The 15659-nt window shown below is 34.1% G+C and overlaps 1 protein-coding gene across 1 annotated transcript in view; it reads right to left on the bottom strand.

Moving 5' to 3' along the window:
- Positions 1-404: 404 nt before the first annotated feature.
- The window catches only part of adcy6b (adenylate cyclase 6b), a 64838-nt gene continuing 49583 nt past the window's right edge, over positions 405-15659 (bottom strand). Inside the window, exons 16-23 of the mRNA XM_056449609.1 lie at positions 15362-15517; positions 13288-13463; positions 11154-11180; positions 10461-10593; positions 8212-8475; positions 4691-4895; positions 3037-3161; positions 405-1046 (exon numbers count right to left, since the gene is read on the bottom strand). Of these exons, the coding sequence (XP_056305584.1) occupies positions 918-1046; positions 3037-3161; positions 4691-4895; positions 8212-8475; positions 10461-10593; positions 11154-11180; positions 13288-13463; positions 15362-15517 (1215 nt within the window). The 3' untranslated portion in view covers positions 405-917. The remainder of the gene's footprint in view (positions 1047-3036; positions 3162-4690; positions 4896-8211; positions 8476-10460; positions 10594-11153; positions 11181-13287; positions 13464-15361; positions 15518-15659) is intronic.

Raw genomic sequence — 15659 nt, 5'->3', positions numbered from 1 at the left:
TATCCTTTTCGGACTATTCTTTGTAAACCCTAGAGATGGTTGTGCGTGAAAATCCCAGTAGATCAGCAGTTTCTGAAATAATCAGCGCAGACTGTCTGTCAACAACAACCATGCCATGTTCAAAGTCACCTAAATCTTTCTTCTGATGCTCGGTTTGAACTGCAGCAGATCGTCTTGACCATATCTACATGCCTAAATGCATTGAGTTGCTGCCATGTGATTGGCTGATCAGAAAAATTGTGTTAACTAACAGTTGAACAGGTATACCTAACAAAGTGGCCGGTGAGTATATAAATGAACCGACGACCAAGTAAAATTGTCCGGTACCATTCTTGTCCTTCATTTTTTTTACATAAATACTGAAAAGAAAACGTTGATTACTCATAAACCACACAAACTGGAAATACAATGAATTAAAATTCTTGTTTCTAAGGCCTTCGATGAAGACAGATGTATTTTTTTGCTTCAGTGTTTATAATAGAATGTGACAAAAATGAATAACACTTCAGACATTTTAAAACGGTTTCACTTGTGTAGAGATTTCCTACTTCATATACTTTGTTCTTTGGTCAGCTTCTTCTTGCTTTTTGATGCTTGCATATATAATCATTTTTTATTTACACAGTTTAAAAACTGTCAAAATAAATAAACAATTCAAATTTTGGTACGGAAGAAGTCTTTCCACAAAAAAATAATAATAAAAAAAATGCTTTTTCTTCATAATCCTCTCCTTCTAAGGCAACAATTCTTCATTCAGTCATCCAGGTAGAGCGTACTTCATTATTCCCAATAGGTGCATATATAAATACCACGTCAATCTTCACGAGTGGTTCTATATTTGGTTCTGCTCAAATGCCATTGAGAGTCTTGTGTCGTCCTTTCTGCATTTCAGTGCATGGAGAAGCATTTGGTCAGTGTTAACTGCAGACAGGACCACTGTTGAGGAAGTAAGTGGTCATATCTCCTTTCCCCTTCACTTTGACCAGTCCACGACACTCCAGCTGGTAGCCCTTACTTTCTAGAACATGGTACAAATCTGTGGTCACCTGTAGGGGTGAAGAAGAACAGTGTAAATGTTTCATTATACACTGTAAAAATATCGGTTAATTAAGAGGTAATTTGTGATTCACAGGAGTTTTCGGTTTATTTATGGTTGTGAATTGCAATATGGGAGTTTTATCTCTGCTCTGTCCTCTTATGATGTTGAATATTTAACACTGCAGTTTTAACAAAGTGACTTTTATTGATATTTTAGTAGTTTGAGACAAGATATTGTTTAAGAAAGAATATATAGAGAATAAGTTTGTAAAATAACAAAAAATGTACTGGCAGTTTATTACCATATTTTTGAAGTGTAATATACAACACCAACGCAGACAATAAATCACTACAAACTAATAAAAATGTCAATAAAAGTCAATTTTTTTTACCTTTTATAGGTAAGATTATGGAGCCAATAATATGCCAAAACTGAATCTGAATTTTTATATGCCATTAAAAATTTTTTTAAATTGGAATTTCTTAATTTGAATTTCATAACTTGAATATTGAACATCTGAAACGTAAGACAATTTTTTAAGGCAGATTTTGTTATAGACGCATTTTCAAACTTCAGATTACTGCAGTCTAGGAATTCAGAACACAAAAAATCTAAAGCTTGAAAATTCTGCCTTGAAAAATTCAGCTGTCTTACATTTCAGATGTTCAATATTCAAGTTATGAAATTTTAAATTAAGAAATTCAAATTCAAAATAAGAAATTCTAATTCAAAACAAATTTTAACGGAATATAAAAATTCAGATTTATTAAATTACAATTGACAATAATTCAAATTAACACAATTCAAATTCTGATTGTTTTGGCATATTATTAGCTCCATATAAGATCAAGGTCCCATAATGCAAATCAAAAGCATAAATAAGTGAAAAAAATCATAAAATAATGGAAAACTGTCAATTTACAGATATATGTTTTACAGTGTACACCAAATTGACTTTTAACCAGCCAAAAGTGAAGGGTGAAGTGCATGATTACGGTACTATAGCAGGTTCTGTATAGGCATGCATCCCAAATGAAATGCATAGATAACTCCTTTATAATAAACACTACAAAATTACATATAAATATAAGAATGGTAATAAATATATATGTTTTTACTTGTTTTTTAATAAACAACAATGAATGATAATGTGGACCATAATCATGTGGACAGCATGAAAACAACACAATAAATAAATAAATAATCAATAATATAATAAAAATATCTTTAGAACAATGATAATAATAATATTAATAATATAAAATATATCACACAAACACTATAGTACATCTATCTATCCATCCGTCCATCCGTCTATCTATCTATCTATCTATCTATCTATCTATCTATCTATCTATCTATCTATCTATCTATCTATCTATCTATCTATCTATCTATCTATCTATCTATCTATCTATCTATCGTCCAATCATCATATCTATCTATTGAAGTCTATCTAATCCCTGAAGTGATTCCAAACATTTTGAGGTGTTTAATTATTTTGTTGAACACTAATGAAGATATAGTTGCCGGTTCATTACACTGTGGCAACCCCTGATTAATAAAGGGACTAAGCCAAAGAGAAAACGAATGAAAATGAAAGAAGATATTTAGAAGAAAGCTGGAAACTGTAACCGGTCACTTCCATAGTAGGAAAAACAAATATAATGAAAGATTTTCAGCTTTCTTCAGAATATTTCCTTAGTGTTAAACAGAATAAAAAAAACCCCATAATGGTTTAAAACCACTTCTGGGAGAGCAAATAGTGAGTACTTTTTAATTTTTGAGTGAACTATCCACTGTCTAACATTAAACTGCAATGACAGTAACACAACGATAGATGGCAGCAGTATCTTTATAAATACAACCAAAGCGCAAAGTTCTGCAGCATGATCTATTCTGTGTTCTATTTCACTGACATAAATAAATGAGCGATTCTGAGCTGTTTTGCCAAAAATAGTCTTGTATAAGCAAAGAGTTTATTATGTTGTGTTTACCTGGATACGATCGGGAACACCTGTGCTGTCCATGCGACTGGCCACATTCACTGTGTTACCCCATATGTCATACTGAGGCTTTCTGGCTCCAATCACACCAGCAACCACTGGCCCAATGTTCAAACCTGTGGCCAAAATACATCAGTCACTGTCTGCTCTCATAAAGCAGCTCTGAGCCTCTGAGGACCTGCAAGACTTTTAAAACATCGTCTTGTGTGAACTTTTTGTTAAGTATACTTTATATGTACTGCAGCTATGTTCAAATTCAGGACACACTTTTAAAATTGTCTCTGCATTTGGGTCTTAGTAAGTGTTAGTATTTGTTTTATTCTATAAAGGTACATTTCTTCCAAATTTCAAACAGACATAGCTTGTGCTTTTAGAAAATGAGCAAAATTTGGGTTATTCCACCAAACATTAAAGTCTTAACTCCTAAAGTAAACATTAATATAAACATTAGTATTGTGTTTGCCTGAACTCATGGCAGCTTTTTGTTATTTTATGCAATAAAAGTACTCAAAATTGCAAACTGTTATTTTAAATTAGGAAGAAATGTCGTTCAGTATAGGCCCGTAGCCAGGGGGCATTCGGCTGGTTTAAAAGACCAATCCCTTATTGACAAAGGTCCATAATTTGTCCTATACTTCCTCATTTGTCCTATTTTGACTGCTATCCCATCATAAATAGTGAATAACTAATCGAAAAAGTTATTAAGACCAAAACAGAATTCTCTGGTTTCGCTTTGGTGTGACTTCAGCTAATCAGTTTTGGCCAATGCACACATTTTTTTTTCATGACTCCACCATCCAGCTGTGGAAGAAAACATACAATCTGATTTAAGTGAAGTCATCTTTAGCTACTGTATTGTTTTTAAATGGAGGAAACTTTATTCTAAATCTTATTATAATATATAATCTTATATTATAATCTTATATAACAAGGGTAGGGAACCTATGGCTCGGAAGCCACATGTGGCTCTTAGACCAAAAATATGTGGCTCTCCAGCTGTCTCCATTCAATAAAAAAATTAAACCTGTCTCTAAAAATCAGTTTTCTATTGAATATACAATAAAAAATACCTTTTTATTGCATTTTTTTTAGCAAAATGAATAAGAATAAGAATAAAAGGACATTTCAACCAATGCGCATGTGCACCGCTGTGGATTAACTTGAATCGGACACCAATAAAGTGTATGCAACTTACATTTCTATCGTAACCTTGTTCAAGTAAATTCAAACAACATTCATGAGTGTTGATGGCGAAAAAAAAAAATTCTATAAATGATCCTTTCTTAATATATGGACTTGCTCATCATGTGATGCTTATATATCCCCAATGACTCTTTAAAAATGCATTTGCCAAATAAAATTAGAAATGGCTCTTTGCTGAAAAAAGGATCCCGACCTCTGTTATATAATAAGACCTTAATCTTGAAGCAAAAAATGACCAATGAAAAGGTGTGAAGCACCAAAAGTGGTCCATATTATAATGAATTTGAATATAATTTGCCTATTGTTGTTATGCATGAATATTTTTAAATTATTACAATTTGAATAATTTTGACTTCAGCTGTATGTATTTACCATTTAAATGTTCATGCAAAATGATAGTTCTAAAGCTCGGTGTGTGTGTGTGTGTGTGAGACGTAATTACCTATCTTCATCTGAAAGTTGTTGAATGAGTGTTCATTGATGTACTTCATCTGTTCTCGTAGCCTCATGGCATAGTCAGCCAGAGCCAGAATGTGTGTTCGGCCCTCTTTGTCGTACGTTGAATCGTTCAATCCAGATGCAGCCATGTAAGTACTACCAATCGTTTTGATCTTCTCTAGCTGCTTGTATTTCTCTTCAGAGATGATCTATTGATGGCAAAAGCAAACAGAGGAACATTTATAAATAATATCTTCTACACACTCACAGACTGAGCATCTGATGCAAACCATACTGGAAACTCCATGAGTTTTGCAGGCTGGTCTGCTATTTTAGGGACACCGGTGTTACATTTTCATACCCCTTAACATGATGCTGAAAAAATAAACTGATATTTATTTCACCTTTTTTTTTTTTTTTTTTTTTTTACTATTTTTTGAAACAATTTTTACAAAAAAGTTTTGTTTTCATTTTCAACTTAGAAACGAAGGTGCAACATGACAACATTCTCTTTACTAAATCTTTCAAACCCATTTGATTTAAGGAAGTTCTGTTTTTAACATTAGAACTACAGAGGCAGTCATTTTGAACATTTGTGAATTTTGTAATTAAATAACTTTGTCAAATAAAACCCATGTAATCGGCGCAATAGCCTAGTGGTTAGCGCTCTGAGCCTCTGACATATCATGCAGTAGCACTTCAGGGCATCCCGAGTTCGAATCCTGGCTCGAGGACATTTCCCGTCCCTACCCCCTCTCTCTCTCGCCCACTTCACTTCCTGTCTGAAATACTGTCCTATCAACTTAATAAAGGCAAAAAGGCCAAAAATAAATCTTTAGAAAAATGTATAAATAAAACCCATGTGTATTTTTCATTCTAACATTGTCATTTCAATAAAATTACAAAACACAAAAGAGTTACGATTCTACCTCTGATTCTGAATGGCCATGATGGTCAATCTGACCGCACGCATTTTAGTGTCTGCTATTTTTTCCAGTACTTTTGTTTCCTTCGTTAACTTTCTAACAAAACATAACTTTTAATAGAAAGCATAACTTTATGTCTTTCATAAACATTTTCACTGTGGTGAAAAATCTTTGCTCTCCCTCTTAAAGGACAAAAAAATCAAGGTCTTGTTACTTGTACACAATTATTGGCCATTTTACAAAAAAAGATAAAAATTTTTTTAAGGTAATGACTTGGGTAAAACTTTAGAAAACCGAGTAATCTTATAAAGTATTCATTAATCATAGTTCAACATTAACTAATGAATTATTAAAACCCAAAGTTGTGCTCGTTAACATTAGTTAATGCACCATGAATTAACAAGAACTAACGTTAACTTAAATACCGCTAACTAACGTTAACAAAAATTGAATAAATGTGTTTCTAATTGCTTGTTAATGTAAGCAAATACATAAACTAACATTAAGTAATGGACCATTATTTACCATGGTGTTACTATGACTTGAATAAATATAAATGACCTCACGGGAAGCGGCTTCCAGGTCCAAACGCTATATACAACTGTATGGGGAGACTCAACAAATAGTAATAATAAACGTTTACAAAGTGCTGCAAAATCATGATCGCAATATATATAACCATGCCTAACATCCGATGGCCAGAAAGTGATTCATTTTTTATAAATTGTAAAAATATTGATGTCTGTGATGCAGTATGTCCAGAGACTGTAGTGTACACTATGATTTTAGATTTAAAAAATCACTTCATGTGTGATATGATAAAAAATGTGTCATAAACAAATGTTTTAACACTTGGATATTCCGTGATAATAGTAGCAGGTTTGGCGTGCTGATCTGTAAGAGAACCCTGAGCTTGGAGACAATTGAGCCCAGGGCTCCCACCTGGTCAATTAGCATGTAGGGGGGTCAGAGATCAGGTAGTTCAAAAAACGAAGATAAGTGAGTAATGCTAGATGGGCTATTTATCGAGTGTTTGGATTAATTCGATTGGCTTACTAATTATTACAAATGAGAGACCAGCTGTGATCAATCATAACATGTGCTCCTCTCGAAATTAATTTGTGAAACTTCATGTAGCAGCTTGGACCAGTATTCCAACAGTATTCCATACATCATGACTTAACAAGAAGCAGATAGGAAAGTCTGCATCAGCTGCACATTTTAGAATGTCAGTGGAAGAAGATTTAGGAGGTAGATTTTGATATGGGTACTTGCCTAATGTTTTTCAATTACTATGAAATACTATAAGCATTGTTTCTGCAGGATTTCTGCATCAAGTAATATGTAAGACTTTTAATTACATTTTTAAGACATTTATCAATGAATTTTAAGTCCTGTATCACAAAGTTTGTCTCATTTGTAGTTCAAGCACTAATTATATTTGGATTAGTGAAAGAAGTACAACAACACTTACAAATAGAATGGTAAAACTTTACAATAAGGTTCATTAGTTAATGCATTTCCTAACATGAACTAATCATAAACAACACTTGTACAGCATTTATTAATCATAATTAAACATTTACTAATGCTTTATTAACATCCAAGTCCATGCTTGTTAACATTAGGTAATGCACAGTGAGTTAACATGAACTAACAATGAACAACTGTATTTTCATTAACTAACGTTAACTAACATGAACAAATACTGTAGTAAATGTATTGTTCATCGTTTGTTCATGTTAGTAAATGCATTAATCAACATTAACTAATGAACCTTATTGTAAAGTGTGACCAATAGAATTATGCAGCATGAAATGAACAGGAAAATTGAGACCTCTGGAGCACAGTAGCAGCCTCCGTCATTAGACGCAATTTCAGAGTTATAAAAATCTACATAAGGTGGTTTTTAATTAACAAATAATACAATTATTACAAACCTAAACATTAACTGAGCAGCTTACAGTGTAAGGTTCGATTATCAGTCGTTTGTGTCATCAATCTGGCAACCTACGTGGAATCAGTCATTGTCAGAGGGACCAGATTCTGAAGAGCGCATCAGATGGATGCTATGCCATGATGCACTTCGAGAGAATTCATGAATGGGAGTGAAATGACACAATTGATGCGGGTAGGTCAGGTGATGATGGCAAAATAGTGGATGTAGTACGCCCAAGTTGCATTCTTACTACTCGCATTCAAACTGTATAGAGCATACTTTTCTAACGGCTGAGTAGTACGTTTAAATTCAAATGCAGTACCTACTACGTAGTAGTAGGCGATTTCGGTCCAAGTGAAAAACATTTCCAATATTTGGAATTTGGACTGCAATGTCTAGTTCAACCACTAGGTGTCAATCCTACATACTAAACCTTTAACTGGAGCCCAAAATCTTTACAATTACTAATATATAATTATTTAAAAAAAAAAAAACAACATAATGTGGAATATTTTGAGTTTTGATGTTATTCAGCTAGTTTTTTTGGCCATTGGCCTAGTTTTGTTTGCACAAACCTGGCAACCCTGACAAAGCTATAAAGTTCAAGTCTACGGTCAAATCAAACTCACACTTTCACATGCTAGTAGCAAATCTTCTCACCTCATCGAAGTCAGCGATGATCTCATTTAGCAGTCTCAGGCATTCAACACCCTCATTGTTGGCCTCGAGCTCAGTGTAAAACTCAGAGAAGTTGCTGATGGATGCAAACATAACGGCCACACATTCGCAGGACTGATAGTAAAGCTCATCATTTCGGCGCTCTCTGGCGAGGAAGTGAGCCGCCACATCTTTGGGCAGGATGTTGTGAAGAAGACGACGGTTGTAGGCCTGCAGCTCCTCCATCTCCTCTTTTTCTTCGGTGGCCTGGTGAAAAACAACAGCAGATTTGTAATATTTCTTTACAGGTTACTTTTTTAATTCACTCTCTGAGGCTTTTTTGTTATCATTATCATGTTTTTTGACAGACGTTTGTTGTCTTTGCATCTCATTTGTTTTTGATTTTTAAACATTCAACAACATTCTTCAACAAAAGGGGGCCAAAGTTAAAAGTAAGTAGACATAGGCTGCGTCCGAAACCGCATGCTTCCATACTATACAGTACGCCAAAATGATTGGCTGATTGGCTATAGACAATCTCCTCTATGCCATGTCTCCTGTACAATACAGAATGTGCTCAGCTTGCCAAATTTACATAAATCTTCCATGCTATCAGTGTGACTCTGTAGTGCTCTACTGTATGTTTGAAACTTTTCTCCTCACAATGTTGACGAAACATTCAGCACTGTCAAAGGCACCTGCGGTAGCACCCAAAAGACGGAGGAAGATGCTTACCATCGCACAAAAAGTTGGACTTCTGGACATGCTAAAGGTAGAAGTTATGCGGCTGTCGGCTGTGACTTCAACTGTGTAATAATTGTAAAAGTAAAACTGATTACTTTGCTGATTTCACCTTGTGCGGATTATTTTTAGAACGTAACTCCCACGATTAACAAGGGACCACTGTATTCCATTTGTCCTACGAGTCAAAAATGACCAGCCGAACTATTTTCAATAAAACAAAGCAGCAAAGTATTTGACTAAAGTAGTGGTTTATATTTTCTGAATCTAAAGGTCCCTTCACTTTTTAGGAAGACAAGTATTCATAAAAGTTAAAGGAGCAGATTTTTATTATGTGTGTGTGTGCATAGTTATTCCTGTAGTCTTTGTGGTGTAAAAATAATTTTATCCCCTAAGACAACCGTTCTACACTAAATGTGTACAGCCTTCATGAAAAGATGAACATAGAAAAAGGTTCATTTTTTTAATAATGTTGGGTTTAATAAGTAAAAAAAAGCAATGTTTTTTTTTGCTTTTAAAATGTCCAAGGGTCATTTTTAACAGCAAAAGGGTTAAATTAAAAAAGTATGGAGAGTTTATTTAAAAAAAAAAACAAAAAAACAATATAGCTTATTTATTTATTTTTATGAATCCCGTTTTTTTTTATTTTATTGTGAACCGAATAATTAATTTGTAAAAATGTGAATTAATAAAAATGGAGTCTTTTATTGTGTGTGTGTGTGTGTCAGGTGAGTTTATGTGTTGAACTGTGCCTGTAGTTTTTGTGGTGTAAAACTGGTTAAGATAACTGTTCTCCCCTAAATGTGTACCGGCTTCATGAAAATCTGAAAATGAAAAAACATATAGGGTGTCACGGTGGCCCAGTTTGTAACACGATCATCTCGCAACAAGAAGGTCACTGGCTCTGGCCCTGGCTGGGTCTGTTGGCATTTCTATGTGGAGTTTGTATGTTCTCCCAGTGTTCACGTAGGTTTCCTCTGGTGCTCCAGTTTTCCCCACAAGTCCAAAGACATGTGGTATACTGTAGGTGAATCGAATTAGCTAAATTGGTCGTAGAGTATGTGTGTGAAGTGTATGGGTGTTTCCCAGTGTTGGGTTGCAGCTGGAAAGGCATTCGCTGCATGAAACATATGCTAGATAAGTTGGCAGTTCATTCAGCTGTGGCGACCCCTGATTAATAAAGCAAATAAGATGAAAAAAATGAGTGAATGAATGAATGAATGAAAAACCATTTATATATTTTCTTCTGCTGTTAAGATGGTCATTTGACCCATAATTCAACAGGAGGGTCAAACTACAAAAGTATGGAAAGTTTATTTGAAACCCCCTCAGATAAATCCATTTTTACTTATTTGTAAAAATCTTGTTTGTTTGTTTTTTTGTTGTGATGTAATCAACAGGACATATTCAATTCTCCATTGTTGTTACTGTCATGTGATCAGACTGCACTCAGGATTCAACAGCTGGATGGCTGACTGAACAATATCGGAGTGAGATGAGCAGAAACACACCTGAAGTTTCCAGAGGAAGTCGAGGCGTGCTGTGGATTCGACCTGCTGTGCATGCAGATAGAGAGCCAGGACAAATACAGTGAGGATGACAGGAATCGACACCCTCAGAGACACTTTAGTCACCGTTTCCTGGCTGTGAGGAAAAAAAGAACCGCACACATGACAAGGGTGCTTGTTTAGTCATTGTTTATTTTGCAGGTTTCATGGATTTTTTTAAAGTAGTTTAATATTTCAATAGTTTAAATATGTTAAATATATTTCTCAATATCAATATATTACAATATCAATATTTACTCACCCTACACTTGTTTTAAACCTGATTAAGTTTCTTTCTTCTGTTGAACACAAAAGATGATATTTTGAAAAATGTTGGACAACTGTAGCCTGTAACTGATAAATTCCATGACATTTTTTCTAATATGGATATCTTTACCTATTTGAAAAAAAAGATCCATTGTGTTCCATTAATAATAAACAATAATAATCTCATAAAGGTTTGAGACCACTTGAAGGTGAGTAAATATTGATGTCATTTTCATTTTGGATGGACTACTGTACTGCATGCAAAGACTGCATTGAAAAACTGGAAACGAATCTGTGCTTAAATGTATTTCTATTATAGATTCCTACACCTTTAGTCTTTGGAATGTAACTGTAACAAACATGGAACTAGAAAGCATGACATGGACTCACCAATAATTTGTTTCATTGAAAGCGTACCTGTGTACAAACAGACATATTATCATTAGTGACCAGCATAACCAACTGAGAATAAGCCACAATGTGACAAAAATTAATTACATAACCCCAAGTTCTTTTACACAATCTATTTGCATTTCATTTGTATCTATATACATGACTGCATCTTCATTAATTAGAATTTTAGTCATTTTGCCATTTAAATGGGTGAAACTTTTTCACCTTTTCACCTTGAATGTTACTCATTCAATCATTCATTTTCCTTCGGCTTAGTGCCTGATTATCATGAGTCGGAATGAACCACCAAAATGAACCACCAACTATTTTAGCATATGTTTTACACAGCGGATACCCTTCCAGCTGCAACCCAGTACTGGGAAACATCCATACACTCTCATATTCACACATGCACTCACACACTACAGCCAATTTAGTTCATTCAATTTACATATAGCGCATGTCTTTGGACTGTGGGGGAAATCAGAGCACCCGGAGGAAACCCACGCAAACACAGAGAGAACATGCAAACTCCACACAGAAATGCTGAATGGCCCAGCCGGGACTTAAACCACCAAACTTTTTGCTGTGAGGCAACCGTGCTAACCACTAAGCACCTAATTTTACTGTAAACTAAAAATATGAATAATACTACAAATAATTATGGACATTTTTAAAATGTTTGATGATGTTTCAATCTATAAAATATTGAGTCTATAATGTACCACTCAATAACAACTTGTTTGTTGCATGACTATTTAATAAAATAAATCACATGTGTGATCATGCTAATATTTGGGAAAATGGCATCCTTGTTTGTGTGAACTTGCATACCTTGTAAATATAAAAAACTACATTTATTTTTGTATATTTTTGCTTTCAGAACTCAAATCCCCATTCCAATGGCATTCAAATAGGTTTCATCATGCAGTGCTTACTAAACACCTGAAAATTTGTCTGTTTTTTGTTGCAAATTTTGTAAAGCTGCTTTAGAGGGCTAATTATTGAGAAAAAACATTATACAAGTGAACATGAAATGAATGCTCTCAAAAGATTTTTGGTTTGTTTTTTTGCAAAGCAAGTGACACAGTCGATAATATCTACTAGCACATCATTAAAACAACTAAGGCTGCACAATATATCATTTCAGTATTGATATTGCAATGTGTGAATCTGCAATAGTCACATCACAGGATCTGCAATGTTGAGTTATGATTATAATTAACCAGAAAACACAGTTCAGAACGTGATTTGTGGAGTCATTACAAAGTTTTACTCCAATCTAACAATATGAAAGGCATGCGACTAAGTGAATTTAAACCATTTGAGCACAAGAAATTATACAGTTTACTGCCTTAAAGATAAATTGTGATTAATTATTTAATAAAGTAAAGATTATGCAGTGTTTTTTTACATATTAAATTTCTATACTTTAACAGTTTTCTATACTTTACTATACTTCAGTCATTTTTTTAATGTTTGTTCTGTTGTTTTCATCTGTGCTTTAATTCATTTAGTATATTTTATGCAGATGCACTACCCTACAAATTATTACAATCAATACATTTTTTGTTAAATTATTATAACATTTCTTCCAAAATAGGGTCATCTGGTGAAATCATATTGCAGATATATCACAGAAAAACAAAATATCCCAATGTCAATTTTTTTCCAATCTTGCAGCCTTAAAAACAACAGTTACAATATTATCAAAGCCGCTTTTCTACTATCCAGCCAAAAAGGCACATTCACACCAAGCATGATAACTGCATGATAACTATAAAGACAACCCATCCAAAAGTCCAAAACCAGTCAATTCTGACCATCATGCTCTTTACATTGCACTTGCATTACCAAGACAACTACTAGTGCATTTGCATTTAGATTCCAAAGAGTTCCGTTATCAGCACCACTGTGGAAAAATGAAAAAATATCCTTGCTGAGTGGACCAGATCAGCATGAATCAAAGGGAATGGAATGGTTAAGCAAACAGAACCATTTGGCCCAGTAGTGAAAAAGCGGTAATAGTTTGACTGCAGTTAATAACGGATGCATAAAAAAGTAATCTTTGGTCAAGTCAGCAGCCAGCTTTTGAACATGGCTTTATATACTTGGCTGTAAATAGACTCACAGTGCATCGACGGTGTCCAGTAGGTCAGCGTTGTCCAGCAGACTGACTAGAGGCCACTCGATTAGCAGCAGGAAGCAGATCTGGATGAAGAGCATAAGCACCAGCTTGCCTATACTGCTGATGTGCAGGAACACGGAGCAGCACAGCAGAGTCAGCAGCACACTGTATGTGAAATACTAGAACACACCAACACCATCATACAACATGCCATCATACCAGCATCAAATACAAATCAATCTGTGTTAGTGCATAAAAGGAACACTCCACTTTTTCCAAAATAGGCTCATTTTACAAGTCTGCTAGAGTTCAAGTTTAACAATTTTTTTAACCCATTCAACCAATCTCCAGGTCTGGCGAGTGCACTTTTAGCTTAGCTTAGCATAAAAAATGTAATCGGATTAGACCATTAGCATCTCACTCAAAAAATCTGAATTGTGGCTGCAGCAGGCGCAAATGAGATTACGCATTACCTGAAAACAGTTCCCAGCTAGGTAACAGCGCTGAGTAATATCATTGCTCCTATTGTAGCCATGGTATGCAGCAAAGTTCCTTGATACTTATGCTGGAATGCGACTATCCATGTGAGCCTTGAAAACTTTTTATTTTCCATCTGTATTAGTACAGGAGAGTCAAGCTTTAAAAAGGAAAATTATCTCATATTTTAGTTTTTTTTTTCTTCAGTTTTCAGTATGACGCTAATGTTCTAATCTAATTCAATGACTTATGCTAAGCTAAGCTAAAATTGTTAGCACCAGCCACAGAGGTCTGAATGGATTCATCGATGATAAAACTCTTTAACTCTAGGAGATTAAAAATGAGTACACTTAATAAAAGTAGTATTCATTTTAAATGGTTTACTCAATAATGAAAACTCAACTGGTTTCAAACCTTCAAGAGTTTAATTTTTCAGTTGAACACAAAGGAGATATTTAAAAAAAAAAAAAAAACGGTAGCTATCAACTTCTAATATATATATTTTTTCCTTTCCTATGAATGTCAATGGTTTCAGGTTACCAATATTATTGATAACATTATTTTGTGTTAAACAGAAACTTCTGGAACAAGTGGATTTTTGTTTAAACTACACACCTTTAAGTTATGTACTTGTTAAGTGTCAGTTTCTAAACGCTCTATTAGCAAAAGCAAACAACAAAAATACCACTAATATACAGTGTTGGGCATGTAATTAGTTATAGTTACTAGTTACTTCTCACAAGCAGTATCTGAGTTAGTAACTGATATAAATAAGTAACTAATTACCAGGGAAAGTAACTTTTGCGTGACTTAAAAAAAAAATGATTTGTCAAATGACTATAAGATAAATTGTACACTAATCTACACTTTTTTAATGTTGTTGTGGGACAATATGAGAGACAACAATCAAATTCAACATACTATAAAGATTAACATAAACATTCTTTCCTTTCACCTTAATGTGAGAAAAGTAGTGCTTATATTTCCAGTTTGCAAAAGCTACCTTTGAACTTGTTGGATTTGCCATCGTTTTTACTGTGAACACCCACACAACTTTGCCTCTGATTGACAATGATTGGAAATGGACTCTATCTAAGCCAATCATCACGTTCTCAATTGTACCACATTCACAGACACACCAATCATCATAACATTGTAATGGGGGAAACAGTAATTAATTTGATTACTCATTACTGAAAAAAGTATCTCTGTTAGTAACACCATTTATTTATAGCACTGTTATTCACCTTGCTGCTAATATATGATCACAGTGTGATATAATACTATTGAAGGTTATGTTTATATCCATGCCTAATCTCAGAGGGTCAGACAATGATTCAGCTGTCACAAATTAATAAAATATTGATGTCTTGGTGTCCAGAGACTGTTATGAATAATGTGTGATATGACTAACAGGGGTCAAAAATGGCTATTATGAAATTATATACTGTTAAATGTATTATATACTATTACTACTATAATATTACGATTTTTCTCAATTCAGATTTGTAGAGTAAAACAGTATCTGAATAGAGTAGGAAGAAGTGTGAGCATATATGCAGTGTATTGTATAATATACTGTATGTATACAGACACTGACCTCGGGTAAAGGACAGGCTGAAGGCTGATCGAGACACAGGAAGAAAGGATCCTCTGCCAGTCCGCTCAGGTTATACAGCAGACACAGTGTGATGGATTCAGAAATATTCAGATGTCCGGCCACACATGCTAGCAGATCCGTCCGGTCACAGGTAAACTGAAAACACAGAAATTAGAAGGTCAAAACACAATTGGAAAAGTGTGTAATATGTTATATCTGTCATACAGATTTAATAAGTATTTTATATTTGCTTTAGTAAAACATTTCAGGACTTCCAAATCATAAATCAGGAAAAAAA

The sequence above is a fragment of the Danio aesculapii genome, chromosome 23 (genome assembly GCF_903798145.1).
Source record: "Danio aesculapii chromosome 23, fDanAes4.1, whole genome shotgun sequence".
NCBI lineage: Eukaryota > Metazoa > Chordata > Actinopteri > Cypriniformes > Danionidae > Danio > Danio aesculapii.
The sequence above is the reverse complement of the archived record's forward strand: the minus strand, read 5'-3'. Positions and strand labels throughout refer to the sequence as shown.